Source organism: Aythya fuligula, chromosome 13 (genome assembly GCF_009819795.1).
Source record: "Aythya fuligula isolate bAytFul2 chromosome 13, bAytFul2.pri, whole genome shotgun sequence".
In the NCBI taxonomy this organism is placed as follows: domain Eukaryota; kingdom Metazoa; phylum Chordata; class Aves; order Anseriformes; family Anatidae; genus Aythya; species Aythya fuligula.
The window spans coordinates 4,883,447-4,911,234 of NC_045571.1; the positions used below are offsets into that span (position 1 = coordinate 4,883,447).

General features: G+C 39.0%; 1 protein-coding gene across 1 annotated transcript; it reads right to left on the minus strand.

Annotated features, from left to right (window-relative positions):
* Nucleotides 1-1,477: 1,477 nt before the first annotated feature.
* LOC116494490 (homeobox protein CDX-1-like) lies at nt 1,478-14,930 on the minus strand. Its single transcript, XM_032196405.1, has 3 exons — nt 14,498-14,930; nt 5,437-5,582; nt 1,478-1,732 (listed from the first exon to the last, which is right to left on the minus strand). The coding sequence occupies exons 1-3, from the start codon at nt 14,928-14,930 to the stop codon at nt 1,478-1,480; spliced, it is 834 nt and encodes a 277-aa protein (XP_032052296.1).
* Between the last annotated feature and the right edge of the window lie 12,858 nt (nt 14,931-27,788).

The following is a 27,788-nucleotide window of genomic DNA, read 5'->3' on the forward strand; positions in this document are numbered from 1 at the left end:
ACGAACATTTTGATGATCTAATAGTACTATTTGTTATAATTAAGAAAACAACAACACAAAAACAAAAAGAATGTAGTGCCTAAATGACTTAATGCTTCTAAGTCTTATTTGCAACAGTGTTGGAGATATTTAGTAGGACACCTTGCTGGAAATTTGTGAGGGTAGGCATCCTAGATTTCTGAATCCCTTTTGACAAAGGGGAGTATGAGTTTCCAAATTACCTGTGTGCTGTAAAGATGTTCCCTTTGGAGCCAAAAGATACGAACATGCAATTGGTAGTCAACTCAGGAAGTAGGTATCTGGATTATTTTTAAGTGGCGATTATCTTCCACATTCTGGTTATTATAGGGATGATCATCACTTTGGGAATTGAGGCCTCCTATTTTGATCCTCAGATGACGGTTTAGGAGCTGAGTGTTAGGTGCCACTTAGAAATTGGCAAGAGCATGTATTCAGGTAAAATATTTTTACCTCCTGTTAATGTAGCTTTTCAGAGTTTTTTAATGTCACAAGAGCTCTGAAAAGCGGTCCAAATGTAAAATCAGTTGAGTGCAATTATTGCATCTCTATCCATGGGTTATGCTGTCTAATAAAAAGAAATCACTCTTTTAAATACCTACAATTTTAAAGAGGATTCCCCCCACCCCTTTACTATTTATTTAGGATGCAGAATGAGTTCAACCTGATTTTTGTTCTAACAAAAACTAACTTAGAGCAAGATTCACGTTTCCAGAATGTTTTTGAAACATTTATGGTAAGGCTGAGTGCATGTTTATACCAGCATATGGAGCATTGGAAATCATACCTGTCAAAACCAAAAAATTCCCAAAAGCTCATCCTTGACTTTTGCACTTAAAACAGAGCTGAATGTAGCCAACAACCCAGGCTTTCCATCAGGTGGCTCAAAACATTTAAGCCAGGTTTCTGCTTATTAAGATCCACCTGTAGAGTCCATGAAAGTGAGACTGGCACCTGGAACCTGCGTGGAGATTGAAGGAGAAGGAATATACTCCTTGCCTAGGGGCGAGGCACAGAGCGCTTGCATTAAGCCACCGTTAATGCCCCAGCAACGTCCTATTGCTTGAGGTCTGGTTTGTGCCTTTTTTTTCATCTGCAGCATAAGGTAACAGATGGCCGTGCCTAGCCCTCAGCTCTCTTCCCTCCCAGTGCCTACCCCCCTGCTGCGTGGCTGGAGGGAGGCTTGCCTTGTGCCACGGGCAGCACGGCATCCTCCCGCAGAGGCTCTCTGCAGCTGGGCCTCCTGGCACACAGCAGCTCCATTGCCTTTGGGAACTCGCACTATCCTGCAGACCTGGCAAGTGACTCTTGATTTACTAAACTTGAAGTTTATGTGCACAGAACCGTCATGCTGGGGACTCCTGCAAAACAGCACCAGATGTCCTCTCTCTCTCATACCGTAGTGCTACGTGTACTGGTAGTTTATAGCGTTCGTTAAGCAGTGGCTCTTCAGGCAGCCTTACTGAGAGGCCACTACCTGCTGCAGGTTCCCGCTGTGCTGCAAGCCACTCATTGGAAGCGGAGGTGGAGGAGGTGGAGGTGGAAATAAAGAACCGGACATTTCTGAACGAGTCTGTTGGTCAGGAGCTGGCATTGGGCTCACTGAGCCAGAGTCACTCTGCATAGAGCCAAGATTGCTGCCGTCAAAATGAGTCATTTTCTTCTTCATTAATTTTCTTTCTTTGGCTCTGCGATTCTGGAACCAGATTTTCACCTGCAGAGAAGCAGAGGAAATTTTTTTCAGTTGCTAATGGACTGCAGTGTAGTCCTTTGTGTATAGAGTCAAGGGGCATAAGAGGGAAATGAACTGTGTGAGGACATGTGAGAAAGGCAATAGCAAACAGAAACAACAGAGCTGTTTGCTTTTTTCACACAGGTAATCTTTTCACACAGGTAATTAGTTGTTTAGCTTGATAAACAATTTTTTAGTGTTATTCTTAGGAGGTATTTCTTAATGGAATGAGCTTTGATTTTTTTTTTTTTTGTACAAAATCTAATAAAACAATCTCATGCATCACAGTTACAGCCAAAAGAATCTGAGAGTATCTTTACATTGAAAACTGTACATCCGAAGCCAGAGCAATTCAAAACCTGTTATTGGCCTGTGCACTGAGGCACAAAAGCTATCCTGCGTGGATGCCGAACATTAATTCCTTTGCTCCACTGTGTAAGCCAATGGAAATAAACTTCTGAGCAGCATGTCACCATGGGTACACGTTATTTCCAAGTGTTATGGAAGTGTTGCCTTAACAGCTAAGTGCCTTTTATTGCCTGTGTAGACGGGGCCAGAATCTGCTGCTGTTTCCCACACAGTCCGTAACTTTATATCATAGTTACTGCTCTGTCACAGAAATGCGATCTTTGGGAAGAGATGAAGCAACTGTCGAAGAGTTTCATGGTTTTTGATTAGGATGGAACAAGTGAGGACGTGAGATGAAGCTGACAAGTAATACAGCAGAATTTGTTCAGGTGTGAAAGAGTGACTGTTCTATGGCAACTGAAGCGTCTTTGGATGTGAATTCCCAGCGCAGAGTTTAAACAAGTGTGTGCCTACTATTTATCCTTGGAAATGGCTCCTTGTTATATGTAGTCTGCATAATTGATTAAGCTGTCACATTCAGATGTGTTTTTTTTTCTTTTGCTCTTCAGATGACAAAGGAAGCAATTTTGTCAGTATTTTGCATAATCTTCCCTCCTCCAAATCTGTGGTTTGCTGAGAAATACTGATTTGTTTTCTTTTCCTTTCTAGCTGCTTAGCAAAGGATAACTAGGCCATGATCAGAAAATGGGTAAAACAGTAAGAAGTGGTAATATCTGTGGCCACTAAAAGAAACCTAGTGGTGAAGTCCCACAAAACATCTTAAGTAATCTTGATGTGCTTATTCTTGAGCCATTATTATTCCCATTTTCCAGCTGAACGTGGAGATTTCAGATGCACATAGAAATTGTAAAAATTTTAACTCATGTTCCTTAAGTCAAAGGCTATCATTTCAAACACTTGTAAGTTCATTTTTTTTGTCGTTTCTGGAATATCACTTCAGTAACAAATGATGTTCTGTTAAACCTGACTCGAATACTCTCCAATATCCTGCACTGGTATTGTGCTGTGGTAATTTTTATGCTTTTTGTGCTTTGCCCGTCATTTGCCAAAATGCATGAAAAGATGAAACAACCTAAAACCCAAACTAACATCTGATTCAGAATTACCCTATGTGTTCAGCGTTATCTGCTTTAAATGTAGAGTTTTATTCTGATTTGTTATTAAACTAGGGGTGCAGACCTGCAGCAGTGCTCCAGAGAGATGTTTTAGTAGGCATTTCAAGGTTGAATACCAGTTACCAAACACAAGTAAATACAAATCTGTAATGTTAGACTAAAAGCCAATGTGATCAATTGCAGCTGAGTTGTTCTTTTACCTGTTTCTCTCCTTTTCTTTCAGTATTTTTTCCACTGTTCAGTTGTTGTGTAAGTAACCCCCTTGAAGTCTTCCCCTCTCTTCTTCTCCTCACCATCTCTTTATTTCTGTATCCTTTCTATTTCAGAAATCCTTCATTATACCACTTATTTGGTACTAGATACCACATTTTTCCTTTCTTGTTTAAGCATTTTGCTTTGTCCTTCTGTCTTGAGATAATCTCTTCAATGTCCTGGATGGGATTTTTGGCATAGTCAGGACAAAAAAAAAAAAAAAAATGCTTTTTTAGGCAGTTGTTTCAGGTTTTAGATTCAGTGCAGTGCAATTTGGGATAGGACCATGTGTGTTCAGCCATGTTCATCCAATGGAGTTTAATTTTGTGTGAAAGATGAGCAGTGGGAGTATAGATGAGATATTTCCGCCTTAATCCTAAATTTTCAAGAGTGACTTCAGAGATGCAGTCTTTATGCAGTGGAATTAATTTTGTTTATGAAATATTGATGATGAAGAGCAAATATTGCAAAAACTTTAGCCATGTTACCCTGCTAACATGCCAAAAAAGCCCTGCTACATGGCAAAAAATGTGCTTTGCTTTTTTGTATTACCACTTCTTATCTGCTAACAAAAGGTTTATCAGGAATTATCACCCCTCAGGGAAGTTTCAAGTAAATATTGTTGGCTGTTTAAAGAAGACGGTCTTCATTTTTAAATTAAGTCTTAATAATGAATTCATTATTAGGATTTAAGCAGCCAACTAGAAAACAAATAGTATGTTCTTTATAGCCAGTTGAGATAACTGTAGTTTTCAATATATACTTGCATTCAACAGCAGATCGAGTAGTATTTACAAAGTATTTGCTTCTCCATTACTGTAAGCTCTTCCAGTGTGTGTGTGCTGTGCAAGAGGGATGCACAGTGCTGCAGCTAGGTGGATTTTGAATTGTCCCTGCTCAACAGAGCGCTTCAAACAGTGGTGACTCAGGTACTGGTACAGGTACAATGACTGGTACTGAATGATAACTGACTGAGGAAAACGGTGCGGTGATGGTTATTCATGTTGCAAATAGGCCAACAAATGAGCATATTCTCCCCCGAAATCTGTTCATGGAGATCCTCTAATAAAACTTTTAATTTTGCAGGTCGCTGCTTCCTTCAGTGTACAGCATCAAGAAAGTCCCCAGTCAAATGGGGCAGAATGCATGCTCAGCTCATTTTACGAGTGTCTTTGGGGACGATCTAGCTTGGTATCTTATCTTGGTTTGCATGAGCCAGGGGCCAGGCTCCTGCTTTGCTCTCACTGGAGGTGGCACATGCACTGCAACTGTGAGTGAAGAACGTGGCACTGAATGGCTCCAGAGCAAATCGTATTTATCTTTTGGCCCGGAAGGATTGTTTTCAGTTGTGGGAATGCAAGGGGAATTTGGAGGGGATGGGAGGAAATAGGGAGGAAAGGAGCAGCAAGAGTGCAGGACATTATTAACAAAAGGTTGGAGGTAGCCAAGGAGACAAACACCTTCCGTGTCCTGACAATGAGTGATTTCATCACTTATATTTAGTAGCTGCACCCCTGCTAAGGCTGACCTGGTTGAAATCAGTTGCAGTTCCCACTGACTTCAGCAGAACCAGGACTTTTGCTTGGAAGTTTTGCAAAGCTTTCACCCTCCTACCACTGCCTCAGCCAAACCAAGACCTCCAGGCAGCATTCTGTTGATATTTTCTCAGAACAAGGCTGTCAGACTGGTGCTTTTGTTTCTGTGTTGTTGCACGGCTCTCTGCTGTCATCATGTGAGCTGAGCTAGTGCTGATGGGATAATTAGGAAAGAGTAGAAAGAAAGCCGGCAGGCCATTCAGCTGGGTAGTTTGAGTTCCTTAACTGCAAAGGGAACCCAGCCACGTAGGTTATTAGAGGCATTAGCATTTCTGCGTTCTTAACCGGTGTGGTTATCTCCTCAACAGCAATAATAAATGCAAAGGAAACTCTGAACGGGTGATCCATACTCTACCTGTCTCTCGGAAAGTCTTAGGTTTGCAGCAAGTTCAGACTTCCTCCTGATTGTAATGTATCTGTTGTAATGAAATTCCTTCTCTAATTCTAATCTCTGATGATCAGTGTAAACCACTCGGTACTTCTCTCTCGTTCTTGTTTTACCTGTTTTGAAAGAAGAACACATTGCTTCAAGCTAGAATTTTTTAACTTCAGTAACGTAAAATATCTGACTTTGCATTTGATAACGTTTGTGGGTATTTTAGACTTCGTTCTCTATGCACTTACCCCAAGTGACTCCCTTGACTGTAGTAGACTTAGTCTTGATTTACAACACGAGGTTCATACCACCAGAGTTTGGGTTTGCTCCTTAGTAAATAGAAGGTAAACTGGTGCTCATAGTCTTTACTATCCTTGGGTTATCATTTGGGAAAGGGAAGGTGTTCTTATTAAGAATGAGGAGCCAGGAAACCTGGGATTTGTTCCTAACTCTGATGCAGGCTTCCTGCATAGTGTTGAATTGCTCTGTTTCTCTGTTCTTAAAGCTGATAAACTGCCACCTGATTCAGAGAGAAATGTGGAGGATATTTAACTGCATAGAAAATGCTGAGAGCTTCCAAACTTCCTCAGTCCCAGTTGCTAGAAATACTCATTTGATCTTGTGGTTGTTACTGCAATTTGGTGGCTATGTTTTTCCTTCAAATCTAGCACAATCTATCCACAACTTGATAATAGCTCAAGGAATAGTAATAGAGACCTTCAGATGACAGCTAATTAAAAAGAAAAAAAGATGAAAAGAAAGCAGTAATTTTAACAAAGGACATTCAACAACGCTAGAATGGCAGCATCTGTTCTTTTGCAAGCAGCAGCGCTGCATCGCTTCAGACGAAGGCACAGCTGACTGAAGCAGACATGGCTCAGTGGTATCTGGGTCGTTAAAAGGTAACAACAAATGACGTGAGCCAGGGAACATGCATGCAAGTAGCTGAAACTTATTGGTTCCATACAGGGTAATTTGTAGGGACAGAAGATGTTGGCAGTAGTGAAACAGAATTGAGAATGAGAGAGGCTGCTGATGCTTTCTTTCTCACTCACCTCTTCCCTGTTGTTAATACTCATTTTAGGCAATCAAAATATTGGAGATCAACAACTGCTTAAAACCAAGGCCTCTTAGCCCTGCTTCCTACATTTTGGAAAGATTAGATTGTTTTTGTGCTAAGACCACTGTTACAGGGTTTGCTAATAGTGCCTTGCTGGTTCGTTTTCTGCTTTCTTGTCTGTCCGTATTCATCTGGACAGTTCCTCAGCTGCACATATTTCCTCTGTGAATTGGGACAGAGAATGTAGTTGTAGTTGGTAGTTTTGGCAGTGTGCTCCACAGCGGTACTGCAGTTTGGGAATCTTCCCCCCCAGTAGGTGAGAGCAACACCATTGGAGCCAGGTTCTCTCAGATCGTGCACAGAACTGGAGGCATCTTGTGGCTTGCTGCCTGTAACAGCCTGGTAGTGTTGCAGATGTAGCTTAGCTTCATACAACAGCACTTTATTTTTGTCTTACAGTTGTTTTTTTTTTTTTCCCTGAAAAAAAAGTATGCATGCATAACTTTCCAAAAAAAAAAAAAAAAAAAGACTCATAGACTCATAACACTTTAACTCATAATAACTAATTATTTTTGAATGGGTATCACTGAAATAGATTTTCAGACAGGAGCTGAGTCTGAGTAGGACTCAGGAGCTCAGTCTCTGAGTAGGTCACTACGGCATGCCACCACAGAGCAACCAGCTTCCCCCCTGCAGGACAGAATAGCTGGAGGTTTCAGATATCAGCATTATCAAAGGCCTGATTTCTGCCCAGCCTGTCCTTCCAGCTTCCCTTGCTTTTGAAGTTTAAGTAGCACCCAGAGATCAGAATTCAGTCTACAACAGTGTAGCAGAATCTGGAAGTATTTTGTCCCTTAATTCATGATTTTGTTTCATGACTTAATGTTTTTTCCCCCGTATGCCCAAGGAGGAATGAAGTCTCATTGTTTTCATGGCTGAACATGTATAAAGTTAACATTACCCTCCACTTATTATCTACAGGCATATACCACATGGTAATGACTTATCCACATCACTCCTTTCTCTAACAGTGTTTGACAACCAGTACTTTGTTACTTTTAGGAGTTTTTGGCTCACTCTGGTACTATCTATGTTATGAAGTTCTTCAGGTACAGATTCTTTCTGTCTGGTTTGTGTTGATCCTGGATGCAGAGCTGTGTGCACTGTGTAGCACTGGCAATCCTGGGCACTGCAGTGCTGTAAACAAATATTGTTTTACCTCTAGTTGTGGACAGTAACTGGGTCGCCCTATGGGACAGGCTTTCTCTAGGACCCTTCCTGGGCTTGTAGAACATGGTCTACATCACAATTTGGTCCTTCAGCTTCCTCGCTCTGTGCTGTTCGACCCTGGGAAAGCACTGTGCATTGATAGTGAGTTTACAATGATACGGGCATTTCTAAACTGTCTGAGCTTAGTTGGAATGTTTCAGGAGGAAAAATAAATTGTGCTTTTTGTGTTTGTTGCTTGCTTTTGCTGGGGTTTCTGCTCCTTCCATGCAGCCAGAAACACTTCACCCCGATCTGTTAATTTCCCTGTGAAGGTTCTGCTGTGCTTGGCTAGGTTAGATGCTCTCATTTCAGGAACATTTCTGCTATGACAAAACCGTAGTGAAAAGCAGAATTAGCCCAATTATGTTTACCCTGCTAATCAAGTGAAAAGTGCTGCTAATTTTGCAATATTATGGTAAGAATTTTGAAGTCCCTGAAGAACAGCAGTTTAGTGCAGTCCACATAAATAGTAGGACATTTGTTTTCATTCATTCGAAGTGTAAATTGTTTGTTTAACGTATGGTCACCTGTGGTGCTTTAATGCTTTATTTGAAATTTTTTAAGCTTTTGATCTCTCTAGTCTGGTTTTTGGTTAAGGTTTTCCTCTTCAAATGAAAGTTTGGGGTCATTCTGTGGGACAAAATATTTAAAATGTTTCCTTAGTCTCCTTTGTGTTGTTAAGATGGAGTACACAAAGGAGCAACAAGGTGATCTTATCTTCAGCTCTATTCTCATTCAGAAGCCATAGACAAATATCAGAAGCTCTTCTGTTGCCAAAACAAGATGGTAAACTTTGAGATCTGCCTTCCTATTTATGATTTTAAGTGCTTAAACCCTTATTTGAGTAGTAGAGGTTGTTTTTTCTTTTCTTAAACTGAAGACATTAAGTGTATGTGGAAAACAGAACTTCCATAAAATCTTTCATTGTTGTATGAGTTACCTTTCTGTTTATTTTGTAGTAGAAATTACAATTTCTTCTTCCTTTTTGAGGGAAGATTAGGAGATTTTGCACCTACCTTATTTCTTTAAAGTAAGGTAACAAAGTAATTTTTAAAAAGGGAAAGGGAAAAGGAGAACACTTCATTCTTAAAAGTCAACAACAGACTGAGAAATCTGAGCTCCTCTGAGAAGGTATTTCTAGTTCTGGCAGTGCCGTGTTTTACTCCTAGAGAGATGTGGGTAAGGTCCTGATGTCAGTGAGAGACTTCCACGTGCCTTTGGATGCTGGGTTGGAATTGCTCAGTGTATGTCATTTGATTTCAAAGGCAAAATACATTTTTATTTATTAACAAACAACAGCACTAAAAACCTATTGCTAGACAGTTTAGGACTTTAGCTTCTGAATTTCATCTGTTAGGTAGAACAGATTCACTGTAGTGCATTCTGCCATGAGTCTCGCAGAATACCTACTGGTTTTATTTACAGCAATGCATGTTATTTCAGTAAGTATTACCTGAGTAAAATCTGAGGTAGAACTAATGGATTCACCCCAGAGACAGCAGAAGGATATTTTTCACTTCTCAGACTTGTTTAGTAGGTGATGACTGAATTTAGTGATCCAATGATAAATGTTAATGTTTTAATCCAATCCTTTAGTCAGATCCTGCGTATTTTACTCAGGTGAGTGAACAACATTTAGCTTTCTGTGGTCTTAATCTTTTATTATGTCAGGTTGTCATTTTGATCAGCAATGTATTATCAGTTTTATTAGGAAAGTGTTGTCATGGCCAGTCATACCACAGAGCTGCAAGTGGTTGGAGGGTTTAGTGGTAGTTCAGTGGAAGAAAAAATAAGGAGCTTTGAAGTGACTGCCTTTGCAGTATGACTGCCTCTGTGCTAGAGAATCAGAATGGCTGCTTTTGAGCTATTTAAGAAAGGTGAATTTTGTCAAAAACAACAACAACAAAACAAACAAAACTACAGTTTTACCCATGGTGACTGTTTAAGACTGACTTTGGAATAAGGAGAAAAAAGACATTTCAGGCTTAAACTATCTCATGTAAAGTTTTCTAACAATCGTGTTCTATCACACCCACTTCAGCAATTTTTGTGACTGGCCAAGTTCTGAGTTGGGGGAAGGGAACAGCTTTCCCATTGGCCATAAAATTCACAGAGTATTTCTTCTGAAGACAATAAAGCTAGGAGAAGGCCTCTTTATTTGCTGTGAAAATCATCACCCTTTCCGGCAATATAACTCCTGAAGAAAAAAGGGAGAAGGAAGAGACAAGACTGCATATCAAAGCAAAGAGAAGTGTTAAAAGGGTCTGTTGCCTCAATATGACAGATAGGCCTCAAAACTGAAGACAATGTAGCCCAGGAAAGGAGGGAAAAAAAGCCACCATCAGACCTCACAACTAGTTTACAAAGTAAAATAAATTAGCATGAGAACTAGCCCTGGCCCCTTTTTCTGTGCCTTGTCTCTTAACTGTTCAGGAAAATCCTTCATCTTCCAAAATTGACATCGTTCCTAAAATCCACCAGCTACCTAATTTAGACAGGAAATGTAGTACAGAACAGTGTCAGATAACGTACAAAGAATCATAGTTTCAATAGTTTAATATTCCTAACTTTAAAAGTTAGGAAATGAAAGGGCCATATTCCCCATAGGGAAATTTCACTGACTTCATTGAATTTGTGAAACAAAAGTAATTTAAATAAGTCTTGAAGAAGGACATTGTGTTGCACATGAAGTTCTGTAGAGTTTAATTTAGAAATACACACTGCCATTCTATTAGAAAATGTTACATGAGTCTGATTCTGTAGAGTGTGAGTAATCGTCTTCCTCCTGCAAGTCTTAGTGAGGTGGGGGGGACTGTTGTGAAGATGGATGCATGAAGGTTTGTGAAGCATGGTGAAATTCTGTGTCTGTATTTTCTGACGGGTCTTGATCATAATTTCTTGTACGTATTCAGATGACTCATGGAGAAAAGGACAAACTATCATAGAAATCAGAACCTGTCAACGGACTTGCAGCATTTTAATCTCTATGCTGTTGACTCCTATTTGAAGTGCTGACAGTTTCAATTTGGAGTACATTCTGGTATTCTGTAATAAAGCTCTTGCCAAATTCTGTCCTTCACTTTGTTAGTGTAAACTATTCATCTCTGTCATACAGAAATAATTGAACCCAAAGCAGAATCATTTTTGTCACCTTTAAATGACGATTGGTCAGCCTGGTTGGGGTGCATTTTGTTTGGGAGAAGGGAACAAGTGGCCAAAAGTGTAGACAGATGTCTAAGTGGCAAGGTCAGGAAAAATCCCATTGCCCATGGCTGTATATACTAAAAAGCAAGCAATTAACTGTTTTATTATTTATTTTTTTTTCCTAGGGGTGTGTTCTTTAGAAATTCAAAATTTTGCAGGAATAGCTTCTTAAGAGGCTTGTTTCTTTCTTAGATTTAGGGGGTATAACTTCTTCCTTCTGCTAGATTTACAGTGCCTTGGGTACTGATGCTGTCAGCACCTGTCATCATAATCAGAAAAATTGTCAGAGTTTATTAATTGTCAGTTGTTTTACTGAACAGTGACTGGGGTGGTGTCATGTACAGGAAAAGTCTCTGCTCATAACTAGCTTCCCTGTTTCTGTACTTGCTCCCCCTCTCCTTAATGGTAATAGAGGTTTAGATCTGAAGATGTACTTTCAGCTTTGTGAGCTAATTCTCACTGCTGTTGAAACTGCTTGGTGCTTACCTATTCAGTCTTACTTTGGTCATGGTTTTGGGCAGATGCATGTTATTTTCTTACAAAGGCTAAAAGTAAAGTCTCCTCTATGCAGGGTTGCATACCTCTGTAAAAATACTGAAATCAATAGAAGTAGATTTCATAATTTGTTCAAAGATGGATTTATTGTACTTTCCATCAAAGAATTTGCCTGTAATTATGCTTTGTGTGTACGTGAATTGCCATCTCAGATCCCTAGTTGCTGTGGCTTTGTTCTTTGCTGTGATTGCTAGTTGCCTTGGCTTTGCTTGCTCTTTCACAATGGTAGTTTAGGGAGATGGGCAGTGTAAGGGTTAGAGAAGGGTCTTTTTCCACTGGTGCTATTGAATGAAAATACTAAATGGCCAGTGTTTCCTCCTTCGAGTGTTCTGAGTGAAAACACACTTGCTTTCTCTTGTATCCTGAACACCCTCAGGAATTCAGTGACCAGGCATTGGATCCTATGTGCATTGTATTTAGGATCAAGTCCTACTCCCTCCAGTTCCAAAGCTGCAGAGAGGGATGTTCAGACATCCTCCGACCAAAGGGAATGGTGGATGAAAGCCTGATTAAGTGTTTTCTGTGGGAAATGCATTCCAGTGCTGCTAAGTCAACATGACAGTCTTGCATTAAATACTGAGATCTTCCAGTGATTTTAAGTAGCATAATCTCATGAGCTTTACTTAATTACCAGGTAAAGACATGCTTTTATATTTCATGTTCTTAAAATTATACACAGTAAGATTTAACTAAATATCATTCTTCTTTTGTTCTGTGTAAATTGTTTAAACAATATGAAAAGATCCATAGGATATGAGGCAGTGACAGAAATTTCAGTCAAGTGTTTTGTTTGTCATTTGTCAGGATGTGAGGCCACAAAGCACCAGTAAGAGAAGCTAACCATGAAACCCCTGGAGATGGAAGTGTCATTGATTCTGGGCCCTGTTTCTGTAGCTGCTACAAGTCAGACTACCCAATGTAAGTAAACACATGGAAGGAATCTTTCCTGATCCTAAAGGGATACGATTACAGGAGCGTTTCTTGAAGATGTTCAGGAACATCTTGCAAAAATTACTTGCATTAATAATAATTGTTCCCATGGTGAAATCATATTATTGATGGCTCGTATATTGCAACAAGTAATGAACAAATACTAAATGTTATTTCTATAATCTTTTTGTGACTTCAGGTAAATCTAAACCTTTTTTTTTTCCATCTTTAAGAATCATAGTTCATATCTATTTCACAGGGAATAAAAATAGCTAATAAACAACAGATGTAATTCCTCTGCTCTTGCAGAGAAATTCCTAATGTGTTTTTTCCAAAGAGACAGAAGGGTAAAGCTGCAGTTTAAATCCACAGGAGCAAGAGGCAGGTAGGTAAAGATGAGATGAGAAGTAGTGTTTTTTGAGCAAGTATGCTGCCATCTGTAAATCATAGGGTTTGTGAGGAGAAATGTCATTGTATAAATAAGGACTACCCAGAAGTAAACTATAAGTCCTTGTGTGATTGGCCCCCCTCTTTTATCTTTCCTGAGGTAGCATTCAATGAAAAGCAACTAGATACAGGTAGACATGGATACTAAAAAAAAAACAACACTCCACAACCTGTATTTTTTTTATTTGCCACAATTTTTACGCACCCAGAGTAACAACGTACTCTGATTGATTGTCCTCTATGGACTCCTTATGAGCTGAAGCTGTACTGCTGAAGTTGTATTCAGCAGGAGTAAGTGTGGCTCAGTCTGTCCATACACATTAGATGCATTATTTTAATAAAGACAATTTTTCTGTTTAGTTGCTTTCATTTTTGCAGGGCATGTTTTTAAATTAATTGCTTCCCTCTCAGAGATTGATTCAGTACTGTCTTTGAAAACCATAATTTGCAGGCATGTGTGGGACAGAGCAGGGAGGGAGGAAGGGCTGAAAGGAAAGGAACCTTCCTGAGATGTAACATTAAAATACTGTGAGCATCTCTTAAGGGGAGGTACTGAGCATCCTTATTTCCTACTGATGTTTCTGCATGTAAAAGCTGCTCAGCACCTTGGAGGATCAGATACTTTATAGCGGGTTGTATCTGTTCTTTTCAGGCAGTTTCCCCTCTTGCTCCTTTCCTTCTCTCCTTTTTTGTTTGATTATTATTTTTTTCTGTTGATACAAGGAACAGAGATGTTTTAAGTATGTTTAATAGTTACATATTTTTTGTGTTACTTCCCTGCTTCCCACAACCAAAATCTTTTCCTCAGGCTTCTTGACTTATTTTTTACTTGTTAAATGTGACTGAAGCTTTTTTTTTTTCTTTGACTCACCCACTCATGTGCATCAGAGGTTGACCCATCATAATATTAACTGATTGTGTTACCATAGATCTTTATATTTCTGCATTTTCTGAGAACTGCTGCTACAAGGGGTGGCAAGCCTTCCCTTTTTGGTCCTGTTTTTAAAGCCTCTCATCCTGCAGACACTTGATTTAAGTATTCTGAGGTTTAAGAGGTTGTATCTAATACAAAGGTTTCTTTCCAACCCCAGTACTATATGTATTTTACTTGAACTTTTCATATCTACTCTAAAAGTTGAGGAAAACGAACAATATAGGTGGTGGAGAAATATGATACTTTCATTGTGATTTCTTTCTACAGACATGCTTCCTCCTTTAAATCTATAGGACCGCTATTAAAAGCAATTATTTGATGTCACTTTTTTTTTTTTTTTAACATATCCTAAGTGAAAACAGTTCACTGTCAAGGGACACTGCTTTTCATTTGTTTCATCAGTAAACGTCAAGAAAGAAATAAGAGATCATGAGCTGATCAAAAACAACATCCAAAAATAGAACCAATGTTTAACTGCTAGCAAGGGAATTGTTCAGAGCAATTAGGATCTTTTTTTTGTTGTTGTTAAAAATGTATGCTTTCCTCAAAACAAAGAACCCGGTGGCAACATCAACTCAACACAAAACCAACGACCCAAAAGAGAGAAATCCCATCTCAGCATAGCCTCTCTGCCCTCATACCTGTAGAAGTAGATTGTACTGTTTTCCTCATCCATTCATAAGAGCTGTGCCTTTGGCTGTTGGGAGAGATCTGCTGTGCATTAATTGTATCTACAGGAGGTAACCCCCCGGATCCAGCAGGATGGAGGGAGCTGTAATCAGCAGAGCTGTAGGAGACCTGCCCAGGAGACGAGCCATTGATCTGTGCAGCAGCCACGGTGCTGGAAGGTCCTGGGCCATAAGCGTTCCAGTCCTCCCTCTGTGGGCCATAGTGGGATCCCCAGGTTCCCGCAGGCTGTCCGTGGTTGTCCAGGGCTGGCACATGGTGATAGCCCATGTAGTCTGAGTAGGGGGGAGCGGACGCGAAGTTTTGCACTGGCAGGTTGTTGTTGCTGCACCTTGCAGGTCCTGGATACATGCTGGTTTCTTTATCCAAAAGATAACTCACATACATGATGCTCACAGCCTGGCTTTGTCTTGCTGGGACATCCTGCTCCTCACAGGGTTTGTTTGATCTCTCTTCCCCTCCTCTTTCTTTCTGTCTTTTCTAGCCCTGACTGGCTCTATAAATGACTCATGCTAGCCCTGATGTCCCTTTACTACACATGATTAACAATGGTTTTACCAGGTGCTGGTGGTAACAGTTTACTAAGGTCCTGCCTGATGTCACAGATAACTGCCTGCCCCAAAATTACATTTGCATTCAAATGAAGGGCTGACCATGCAGGCAACCCCACCTTGCTGCTAGTTCTAGTGCTTCCTTTCTCACAGATCCTTTATGTATTACCATCCTGGTTCTATACTTTTTGAATGTAGTTTGAAATCTCCTGGTCTTCAAGCAGAATTGCATTCATAGTTAACCAATAACCGTTCCGACAGTAAAAGTAGTATTTTACTTGAGCAATGCACATCAGAATCTAACTTCAGGCCTTAGTTATAGTTAGGTAAAGCCTGGTATCTGTGAATCCATTAGTTCTGTTGTTAAAATGTGTTGTAATATTTTTATCTGAAAACAGAGGACTGATTCAGGCTTTAACTGCATGAGCACGCCTCTTGCCTTCAGCTCTTAGTGCATGTGGGAGAGCACTTGCAAACCACAGTAGTCCTGCTGATTTTAACATTACAAAGGATATACAAGAAGTCTCATAGTCATTTTGAGCATTTGTTCATACGAATAGTCTTGTTGATGTTAGCAAGCCTATTCATGAGCTGCCTGCTTGCCACAGTGATTGAAGTTTCTCTATTCTAACTTACAATGTTAACAGAAAGAGAGTCTGTTATGGAGAGAATGCAGAATTTGTCACTTTCCCCATGCTTATGTCTTGTTTGTGATATTGAAATGAGTAGTAGTTTTCCCTAAAGGTTTTTCTGTTCTCATTGCTGTGTTTGTTCACAATAAGTAGCACTTTTTCTTAGAAATATGGGAACAAATTCTAGCTTTTTAGCTCACAAAAAAAGCAGTTCCTTAAATTTCAGGAGTAATCCTATGTTAGTAAGTACCAAGTTCCTAAGAGATTATGTATAACCAGGGGTGAGGGGAGAAAGTGTTGATTTTTTTTTTTTTTTTTTTTTAATGAGATAGATACCTTAGCATTGTCTCCTAATGAGAATTTACTGTTTTCATTCCTGTTCCTTTAATGACGTGGTACTTAATTGCACCTTTATTAATGAACCAACTTGTTAAAGGGATTTTTTTCTTAAACAGGTGCAAAGTATGATGAGTTTTTTCTTTGTTCAGAAGTGTATTTTTTCTTTGAGTGTCTTTTGCACTTTAACACCAGTTGAACTTACAGGTTCCTCCTGCTTCTCGGGAGGAAAGAATCACTTTGCACACCTGACAAGCCAGTTGTTTCCTTTTGTGAGAATGGTGTCCTTAGGCTGTAATCACGAGGTGGTTAGCTGTGCTTCTGGAAATCTTTTGTCTCTTACTATCAGGGCTAGTTGGTGAAGCACAGGTTTCTGTGATTGTTTCAGTGTTTGTTATAAGACTTTCATATTGTGCGCTTTTGTAAAACTTGTGCTCTTTTACATGTCTTGCTTTTTGTGAGCTTCAGAAGGAGCGTGTTTTGCTGGCATCATTGTTGAAAGGTATTTTAAAAACATTAGGTAGGGGAGGTTGGCAGAAACTTCTTTGTATTTGCATATGTGAGCTTTATTCAGTTTACAGATGTGTGGCAGTTGGTCATTCAGAATGCCCAAGTATAGCTGCTGGGGTGGACTCACCAGATCTGGGGAAGTCACTAATTATTGCTTGTGTCTGAACAGCTTAATCCTCCCACATCAGCAAAATAAATATTAATCTAACTACATTTTGGGGTGTCTGCACAGCCTGTTTCTGTAGGTAACCAATGCAATGGGGTTTAAACTCTGCAGCATGATCTTATATGTACCTTAGGATTTTTTAACTAGAGTATTTCACTCCTACTCAATCATTTAGAAACACACATCAGTGACCAGTGAGGTAGTTTGGTAGTGCTCAAGTAGTTACCAAAAAAAGATTCTTTACAACTTTGTTTTAACCTGATTTTGATTTCCTTTCCTTCCTTTCAAATCTGTTGGAGATGCGTCCTTTGAAGCATTTCTGTACCTCTCCTGAATGCAGGTGTACCAATAAATCAGCTAACGGAGGAAGCAGCATTTGCTCATTTATTGTAGCATTAGTTGTAGCCCTCCAGCTGTCTGGAAGATATTCTAGTTCATTTGACAAAACTCTTCCTGCAGGCCGTAGCTCCCTAACATACCAACAGCTGGAAACACTGCTGAAGAGCTGGGGTCTCACTGCATAGTTTAGATCTTGATGTGCCCTTCTTCAACATCCAGGAATGTTACCCCAAACTACACCAATGATACACCAAACTACAGCCAAGCAAACATGCTCTATCCTATTCCCTAATCCATTGCAACATCACTACACGAGAAAAGTTTTTGCTCCATTTTTTACTATAATATAGTTGGTTTATGCAACTAGAAAAAGTAAAATAGCGTTTATTAGAAAAGCAGTAATTATCACAGACACCTTTTGACACTTTCAACTAGTATGTCCATATTGACATGGAAGAGGACTTTTTTCCTTGTTCCATACTGCTTCAAGAAAGTACTTTATAACATATGACTGTTAAACTGATATTCTTTTATTCTTCTGGCCATGTGCTGTGACCACTAAGAAGGAAACTCTGCTTTCTTCAGATTCTTTAAGTTGATCCTATTTCAGCAAGTTATATTTTGCTTCCAGTTAGCACCAAATTTTTCATTTGTATCACTTGAATCTAGCCTACTAGGTGAAGCACATCTTTAGACAGACATGTTTTTCAACTTCTTGGTGGTAGGTAAATAATAATGCTGATATAGTTCATGTAAAACTAAACATTTTCATAGGCTCTTAAGCAAACACAGTACAAAAATATTTGGATTTGAATTGCTTTTCATAGCTTCTAGCAAGAATATCAGTAACAGGTGTCTTTTTGGGGAGATCTGTATATATGTATACCAAATCCTTTGTAAATACACCATTCTTCACTCAGAACCTTTTTGGGGGAGGGTGGGGAAGAATGAGAATTTTCTCCAGAGTCAGTTGTTACATCTATAAAGTCTACACAGTACTATATGTGTAGAGAGTTTGGAATACAAAATAAGCACACTATTTAGGTGAATAAAGCCTATTGTCTTACCCAGTTTCATAAAAACAAATTTATTGTTTTCTTTAGGAAAATATTACTCTGTTCCATAAGTTGAGAATAACATTCATTCCTGATCATGTCTGGACAAATACATTTCTCTTTTTTATGCTTACTTCTTTCTCTTATGTTCTTTTTGGTTTTGATACTTATGTTTTTTCTGGAGATTTTACTCTATGAAAAGGATACGTAAACATTTTTATTGTACACTTATTTACAAAAATTATTTGTGTAGGGTAACATTTTGAAACTCCGAAAGTTAGTTTTGAAATGAAACTAAATTTTTAAAATTACAAATATTTGACATTAGAGGTAAAACAGAAGAACAGAAAATAACTAATCCACATCCAGTTTCTCCTGTGAAAGATTTTCCTCCTAGTATGTGTATTTTGTGTGGAGTTGGCTGTTAAACATTTCATGTCTATTAGAATATACTGATACAGTACATTCATACGTGAAAAAAGATTGCGGTTTACACAGACATTCAATAGGTATTTTGTGGCACAGCGGATGCCCAGCATTTGTGTGTACGTTGATATTACATACGGCAAAGTCTAGAATTTGGAAGTAAATTGTGGATTTCAAACTGGGAGGAGTTTTGCTGCAGAGTATTAGCCTGTTTTAAAGAAAATTGCCAATGTACTTTGAATTCTGAACTCTTTGTCTCTACTTTGGTGATTTTCTGTTGTTTTGCTAATAATCCTGCACTGACAATTCTGGATTTCGTTTTGCAGTTCTGAATAAAGCTCTTCACAAAAAAAAAAAAAAAAAAAAAAAAAAAAAAACAAAACAAAAAACTGTTTTAGTGCATTGTGCAGGAGCAGTAGTTGCCAAGTACAAGAGTGGAAGATGAAAGCAGGAATCAGTCTCTCTTTCCTAATTTTATTTTCCCTATATTTTGAAAGATACAGTAATCCCAACCTTCTGTATCCTGTTCAGCTTTTCTTGACTATAATGTAGCAGAGAAAAAGGGTAGATTCTGATCTAAAATATCTGGCTTGATTGAAAACTACCTTGTATATTGCAGTTTCACTGGCTAGAGGAGTCCACTGGAAGGTCTGGCACATAAGAAATGACATTGCTTTGTCTTTGAGTTTTAGAAGCAAATATTATAGAGCAAATAATGGGGCTTATTTACGAAGGCTAAACAAAAAGCAATAAATAGCATCTAAAATCATAAAATACATTTTACTGAGTACATGCAGACTTTCTTCATTCTTTATAAATAGCACTAAGGCTAGAAAAGTCACTTAAGGTAGACTTAATTGCATTATAAGATATTATTTTCACTTAATTATTATATAATAATAAATCTCAACCATTAACAACATAAAAACCAGATTACTCCAGTTTGATTTGTGAAGAGACCAAACCCAGATCTAATAAATAAAATGACAATTCTCTGTTCTGAGCTCATGTTGAGAAGCCAAAAGGTGAATGGCAATGAGAAATCATCCTGAATTGTCAAAACTTGAAGGTTTTGAGATGAGCTTAAGACACCTGTACCCTATGGCTTCTCTGAGATACCTTTTCCACTTCTAAGTTTGAATAGGCTTTATAGTCTGAGGTGGAAGGAGCGTCCATGGGTTTGGTTGGGAAAGCATCTCATAAGGTGGTTTTATCCAGTGTTGCAGATGATGATGTGCTGGTTGTGGTCAGAAACTAGGCAGGAAGGCTGCATTGCCCCAGTCCATTTTGATTATTCCTGTTCTGCTACAACAATGGATCTCCAGGAACTTCTGTTGCCCTAGGTCTTATAAATTGTCATAGATCTGCTAAGCTTTCCATGCTGATCTGTTTCAAATTGTAGTGTTGTCACTGTCCTAGGATGTTGGTGTTCTACACATCCATTTTCTTATCTGAAAACTTAAGAGAAATTTAGTAGCTCGTTTTAACTGTTTTAATTCTACTGAGCTTTCTTTTTTTTTTTTTTTCCCCCTCTTCCCCAAGAGTTGCAGCACTCATTTCTGAAGATATATTTCATTTTAAAATAGCCTTCCGGTTGTAACACTGATTCTTTACTCTTGTGAAGCAATGGGGACAGCTAGTGGTCAGCTGGCTGAATGGCAAGAAAGTATTTCCAATAAAATTTTCAGTGACTGTCATTATTCAGATTTCCAAGTTCAGGGTCTATTCTGTTCTGTGCAGAACAGAATGGGTAATGATAGTCTTGTATCATTCTGGTTTAGTATATTAGTTCTTCCAGTTGTGCCTTAAATTGTGTGATTCATGTCTGTCACATGCCCAGAAGCAGGAAGCAGCAAAGCTAGTGAAGAACTCTGGCTTGAAACTTGGGTTATATTGCATGGGTTTTACCATGCTGTGTAATTAACTGAAACATCTCTTTTGAAACCTGAAGTGATACTATTAAGGCACGTGGTAGGCTTCTTAACGTCAGCCTTACAAGTGATTTTCTGTATGACAGAGTACTCAGAGCTGTTATTTACAGCTCAGTATGAGAGTATATAGGGCTGGCCTCTGTTAGGCTGTGATGTATATTACATTGCTCCGTAATGTAGTATGGCGCCTTGTCAGAATGCTGGCATTGCACACCCACATCGCGCTAGTACAGATGTCTTATGAAGTGATGGCAGCGAAGAATGAAGAGCAGGCCTTCGGTATTTTAATCTTGTATTCTCTAAGGAGTAGCTGTGTTTCTTAATACATTTTCTGTGTTAGTAGGTATAAGTGCTGTTAAAAGACTGATGCCAGCTTCCAGGATGGCACTGCTTCGCTGCCTGTTGTGTCAGAGAGAACTGACACATGTCATACTACCTACTGACATAGCAGAAGTAGGTAGAATGAGGCTGATTCTCAGTGCCATTAATTTGTTCACTTACCTTGGGCTACCTGGGTAATCTATTTTAGAGATTAATATGGCATGCAGAAGTAACACATGTGACCTCATGTAGTTTGATGTAATTTAATAAAAGCCCCCAAAGAATATATCGTAATATATATAAATAATGAATGACAAATAAATGCCTGTATGAGGATTTTGTAATATGAATTCTTTTTTCATCACTTGTGAAGTGAATTAGCTAACATATTTTGACTACAGTAGCCTTTAGGATTGCTAAAATAAAAGACAGTCTCATAAGAACAGGGAAAATGATATTAGTTCTGAAAAGAAAATTGCTTTTTCTAACTGTTGTTTTCAGGATGCTCTGTGCTTTGAATTTTTAACACCTTGCACTGTGCTGGATCTCCTCAGGCTGTGTGAGTCATGCCATTATGCGATGTGATTGAAAGTGATGAAATCCTTGAAGCCTGACTTGGTAAGTCACTGCCGAATGTAGGAAGAAACCGAAGGGGTCTGCTCAGTAAACTTTCCAAAACCAAGTACAAACAGATCTAAAGCCAATCTTTACTGCTTTGGTCTATTTACACATTTGCCATTTTTGTAGGACCTCAGCACATTGTTTGGCTGCTCATAGAGACAGGAGGGAAAACTTGTCCCATAGACAAGGAGCCCGCTCTTGTCAGTTTGTACCTGACATACCTAGCAGAGATGATACATAATGGAAAGTTTGCAGTCCCTACCAAAAACCCCCCAAACTGTGAGAGAGATGCTTGGTATAAACTTAGTGGCCAGATGAGTTAAGTAAAATGTAATCTAGTGTTCCAGTACACTGTTTTCTGTGTGTTTGTTTATATGTGCTTAGTATCTCCTGCTGGGTGGAAACTCATGTCTTCAGCTCAGTAAAATTTAGAAAAAATCTGTTATTTTTTCATATGTGGTAAAACAAAGTTAGGATTTTAAATTCTGTTTGAAGTTTTTATCTCAGTGGTTCTGAGAGCTCTACGAACACATTCTGCTCTTTGCACCATAGGTACTGTCAGGCAGCTAGCTGCTGGCTGCAGACTCTGGATGTAGATCATTTAGTCTAATTTTGAAATAACATTGAGGGTTATTTTATGGAACTAGTGTTCTTTGTTTCCTTTAGTTCTTGAAAATATCTCCGGTCATGACAGAATGTCCCCGTGTAGGTGTGACTTTGCGATCTACAGCTATGTTTCATATAGCTGTGTAGTCAGTCACTCATGAATTAAAGATAGTCACAGAAATAGCCTCTCATTAAAGTGATGTTTTCCACTAGGTGGCACTTTTAATACATAGCATAGACAGAAGCCTACATGGCTGATTAAGTACCCCTCTTAATTGCTATTCAAATTTTTAGTTAGTAATTGACCAAGCTAAAAAAAGGATTAATGTAGTGCAGCCTGCAGCAATTTTCATAGCTCCTTTTAATACTAACATTGATTAAATCCCCACCCCCATCTCAGTGCAAAAGAGAATTAGCTCAGAAATTATCCCCTCTCCAAATGCTTGCATCCTCCCCTCTCCTCTGCCTCCCCCCCAGCTCCCCAGCCCAAATAATGTTTTCTCTCCCTGGAAATTATATGTAATAGTGTTACTTAAAGAACAGATTTATTTTATGTTTCCAGATATAACCAAAACAAAGTGGCGATGCATTCCCCCCTGATAATAAACATGAGTGGGAATCAAGCATCCTTGCTTTTGCTCCATGCTTCTTCCGAGTCAGCTCATCAAGCTCCACTCCCAGTGCTGCTCAAAGCTCTTCTCAGAATGAGACAGAAAGCTGGAGTATGCACAAATAAAACAGACCAAAATGCAAGGACACAAGTGATATTGGAAGTAAAGGACAAAGAAATAAATGACTCTGGAGAAAAAATAGCAGTTCCAAAGGGAAATCTACATAGGGACAGGTACTTTTATGTCTGAAGGTCAGTTGTTTGAACTCCTCTGTTTCATTTCTGCTTTGGAGCACTTCCCTGAGCAGATTTCCCTACTGCATTTCAGACACAGGTAACCAAAAATCACACAGTGTAGGATTTAGCTATGTTAAAGCTCTCCAGCTCCTGTACTGCTAGTGCTGTTGGAGCTGCTCAGGAGCTTCAAGATGAAAAGTGAAGGAAAGAGGCATTCTTACTCTGCTTGTGTTGAGTCTATTTTGGATGGAATAGAGTCAAGACCTAAGAATGAGAAGATCCTCAATGCAGCTGTATGATGTTTGTTGACCAAACTGAAGCCTATTGGGAAATGAAGAGAGGCATAGAATAAGTCTTTATACATGTCCGTAACAGAGTTGCATTGACTGATACAGATTCAGTGGTCATCGCAGGTCAGTTTACCACCAATGAGTAACTACTTCACCAGTCGCTGCTACTGACCATGCTAATTATCCTAAATTTTGAGCATGTGTCTGTGTGGTGAGAGCTGAAGGGATAAAGATCCTGAACAACAGCTGAGGAAATCCAGATTCAGTTTTTAGCCTAGATTACCAAGTTTAATTTCGCTGTTAGCAAATTATTTAATCTATTTAATTTATGGCAGTACAACATGTCTTGAACTGTTCGAGGGTACAAAGATGAAATTCTGTTCTTTACCATGGGTTGTAGAGATGAACTCAAGTCACAGGGAAGACTGAACTGAATTGCATCTCTTCCAAGGGTTTTTGGTATGGATACAATCACATTCTTGTCAGCTGAGATATGTTCTTTCAAGTATTAAATTTGCACGTGGTCTTCTGAGTGTTTTTTAGGGTTCAAAATTTATTCAGGAAAGTCAAAAAGAGCCTTTGAGCTCTTTATGTTGACTGTGCCCTTTTGAGGAAGCTACTCTTAGTAGCTTGCAGTTAGCATCATTAAAAATTAATTATGAACCAGATGAGATTATTAAAAATAAATTCTTTCGGTTCACTTGTTCTGATTAGCAGAATGTATTTCTGCGAATCCCAGGATAAACTCATGAGTTGGAAACTCTAGAGTTTGGAGTGAAAAACAAAACTTCCAATGTCACACTGCAAGAAACTCTGACGTGTATGGTTTGTAACTGTGCAGCTGTTGTGTGAGGTGTGCAGCATTGCAGAGTTGAAGAAAAAGTTGGGTTTAAAAATCGGAAGTGTGTCAGCAGTACCTGTACTTCTTTGGGAAGGTGCCATGACTCTTAGTGCCTAATGAGGGACCTTTTGGACTCCTGCCTTAATGCACTAAAGATTCTGTGGCTGGGAGGCTGTTACTCGGTAACTCAGGTCTGGTCCTCAGAACTGGAGGGGAGTGGTTGCACAAGCAAACAGAAATAGTGTCAAATGTTTTCTAAAAGCAAAAAACGTGTGGAAGATCCTTTGTGCTTTCCTTCCGGATGTGCTAAGTGGGAGTGGCTCTAGGTTTTTATACAAGGGCAAATGGCATGTGCCCTCTTCTAAAAGGGCTGCCAGATCTTGAAACAAATAGCTTAGAAGGATTCAGAAAAAGTTGTGATAATGAAGTGTATCAAGTGTATCATAAGCAATACAGTGTTTGAAGCATATCTGTCCTTATGCTTCAAAGTATGAATTGTAAGTGGTATCCTTCCAGAGTTGTCTAGTGTGAGGTTTACTGAAGTTTTCTCTGAAGTGTCTCAGCTAAGGTTCTGATTATTTGAAACACAGTGTACTCGAATAAATGCTTTATTGCATTTGTTTTGCATAACAATAGTTGTTTCCACTATTACAGCTGTATAATATTATTTCACACATTTTACAGTGCTTTATATTCAAGAAGATCAAAGTATTTTGCAGATATTTTCTATCTTTATATTTCCAGCAGCTGGATAAATATTTTTTTCTCAAATCTAATCTGTTATGCTGCCATTTATATGACTGCTAAACTGAGCATGAGATAGTTTGGGGGTAGATGATTATCTGGGTAGATACTTTATGAACTATTTATGAAATCTCTTGGCATAATTATATTAAGGACATCTTGAGAGTAAAGAGTCATGGTTAGTAGTATTCATTTGCAGAGCTTAACATCCTATGTACGCTTATTTTCCTGACTATCTAGTTATTTAGATGGCTACCACGAGTGGAACACATCTCACAGCTATTAACTAGGTTAGCCTCATAATTCACCTTGTAGGTACAAAAGTAGCATTCACTTTTTACAGGTTGAGAACTGAGGCAGGGAGAGTTCATCTGACAAGAAGTCAACATTTAAAGCATAACTCATAAGTCTTACCTACTGAGCCATTCTTTCTCCTCTGTACTTATTAAATTATTACTGAGTATATGACCCGATGTTTATGATGTACTGAGGCAGTGAAGCTCTGTTTATGAAGAAGTCAGTGGTGATGTCCAGATTGTGGAGGAAAAAAAAAAAAGGCATCGCGTTGCATTCTGACTTAATTTTGCAAATAATCCTTCTGAAAAGGGAAAAAATGCAATCCTAGTACTGGATTCTGGAAAAATAACTAAGGTATACTCTGTTGATAAGGAGTGTTTTTATTTACTCCTTGGTTTGTGGGAGTGGTGAGTCTCCAAAAGATATAGTAAGTAAAATTACAAGCAAATCTAAAAGGGTATAAATCTGCCTTCAGGCCTGTTCAGGTCTTTCGACACTTGATTGCAGAGCTCTGATGGGGAAGGTAACATTCCATTTGGTTCACTGGACTGAACTTGAAGGTTGATAAGAAAGTCTGAGCTGGCATAATTTACATGTAGAAATGTTAAATGGAGGCGAGCATTGCATCAGTTTATTCTCTTATTTCAATGCCTGTAGCTGTTGACTAACACCTGAGTTTAGGTTTTGGAAGATGTTGCCTTTTTTGTGTGTGTGTGTTTTAACAAGACAGCATAAAATAGCTTTGTAATGGGTTCATTCTTTTCTAGTGTGTCTGAAGTAATTCTCCCCTGCCTCAAAAGGCTTTAAAATAAAACACTACAACTTTGACCAGGGATGGTCCTGTGCCAAGTAAGGCAGGGATACGTTTCAGTTTTGTAACCAGCACAGCAGAGCCCTTGCCAGTGTGGTAGGAGATCAAAGGATGCTGTGTGACTAAACAGTGCTTGGTGCTGACGTGGCAGGCATTTCTCAATAGCCATCAGTCATACAGAGAAAATCCCACAAATACAGACTAAACAGAATTATTGTAGCAGCACCATTACTTCTACATGGGTTTTAGGACCGAAAAGGTTCTTGAAAGTGCCTGGCAGCCTTAGTTCTCTGCCTGTCCTTACCTGAGTCCTCTGAGCAGTAATCTGGGGGGGGCATAAGGGAGTAGAATAAAAAAATCCCACTGGGGTTGGAGAGGAGGGGTGCAGAAGGGTTGAAAAACAGGGGCCAACATTTAAAGGTGATTATTAGTATACTAGCAAAGCTTTTCCAAAAACAAGTTCGGAGGTGACAATGAAGACTTCCAGGTATCCCACTGACTTCTTTTTCCACTCATTCTTGGGTGCTTACTATTCTTAGCTTTTGGTGACAATGACAGAAAGAGGAAAATACATGCAAGTAGTTGCTGTGTGGAGGCTACCCAAAGACATAGTTCCCTTCCCATATGTTTGTCATATGAACCATTAGTACTCTGCCTGTCAAAGAATACATGTTACCTTTGGAGATTTAAAAAAACAACAACAAACAAAACAAACAAAAAACAGCCTTACCCACACAGGTAATAATGTTATTAATGGATTTAGAGAACTATGCAATTAGTGCTCTAAGTCCAAGTATCTCAGAAGTCTTTATGAATCAATAAAAGATAATCTTTGTAGCCCCCAAAGTGTTAAATACACAGCAGATGATGTCTTGGTTCTAAAATCTTCTGAAGAAAGGGCTTTTCAAGTAATAAGCATCATGTGTCTAATATGCCCTAAGTGTTCATTTTTCATGTGGGAAAATACAATGCGCAGATTTGCCTATGGACACGCTGCCTCTGGAACAGACCCAGGAGGTTTCCCTAGGAGTTTTGACTCTGCTGTGTATGATATGTGGCTATATTTTGCCCTGGATCTTGCTTTCTGCAATTTTTCACATATATGTAACTGTCACCCTTCTCCCTCTGAGTCACGTCCTACTTGTTCTTCTCTTCAGAAATTCGCAGGGCCCAGCTGTGACTATCACCCAGTGGCCTTATTATTTTGCATTTCTCAGAAGACCAGTATGTTGTAGCTTGGATAGTTTTATTTGTGTATGTCAAAATGTCATTCTCATTCTTGTGGCAATACTCTGGATCTTCACAGTGAGACTGCAGTAGGGGGATATTTGTATTTAATGCATGCTTATGACTTAAATAGCCAGGATAGACCAACCCTGTGGCATGGATCATGCTTGCAGAAATCTTGTTCCTTTTACATTATAAATAACCATGGAGTCTTTAATTTTATTTATATCTCAGGATACAGGCGATAAAGAATCACTGTTCTCAGTTGTAGTAAAGATTTCTGAGGTGGGGGTAGATCCTGATTGGGGGGAGGAGGGGGTTGTGTTTTTGATGCAGATAAGAATTTGTTCTAGTCACAGTCACGTGAGTCTTGCACAAAATGATTGTTCAAAAGAATATTAGGACAAATGGATTATCCTGGCTTTATGCTAAAATTCAGCTGCCTGGGTAATCTGGCCTCTTTGATTTAAATGTCCTTTTTATTGCTTAAATTAAAAAATGCAGAAACAGAACCGCAACTCTTCCACTAACATAAAGGCTGCTCTTAGTCTCCCTTCCCATATTCTGCCCTAGTGGCCGTTCTTACATCTTAGAGCTGCAAAGCTAATGTGACTCCAACAACTTTCTGAACAGGGTCAGATACTAAGGTGTGTTCTTAGGAATTGTGCCCCAAATGGCTTTAGGGAGCAGCGTT

Coding starts and splice junctions, on each gene's coding strand:
- LOC116494490 (XM_032196405.1), bottom strand. CDS start 14,930: ATGTATGTGAGTTATCTTTTGGATAAAGAAACCAGCATGTATCCAGGA. Junction 5,583..14,497: donor AGTACAATCTACTTCTACAG/GTATGAGGGCAG, acceptor CTTTCAAAACAG/GTAAAACAAGAACGAGAGAG. Junction 1,733..5,436: donor TAAGACTTTCCGAGAGACAG/GTAGAGTATGGA, acceptor GCTTCTCTGCAG/GTGAAAATCTGGTTCCAGAA.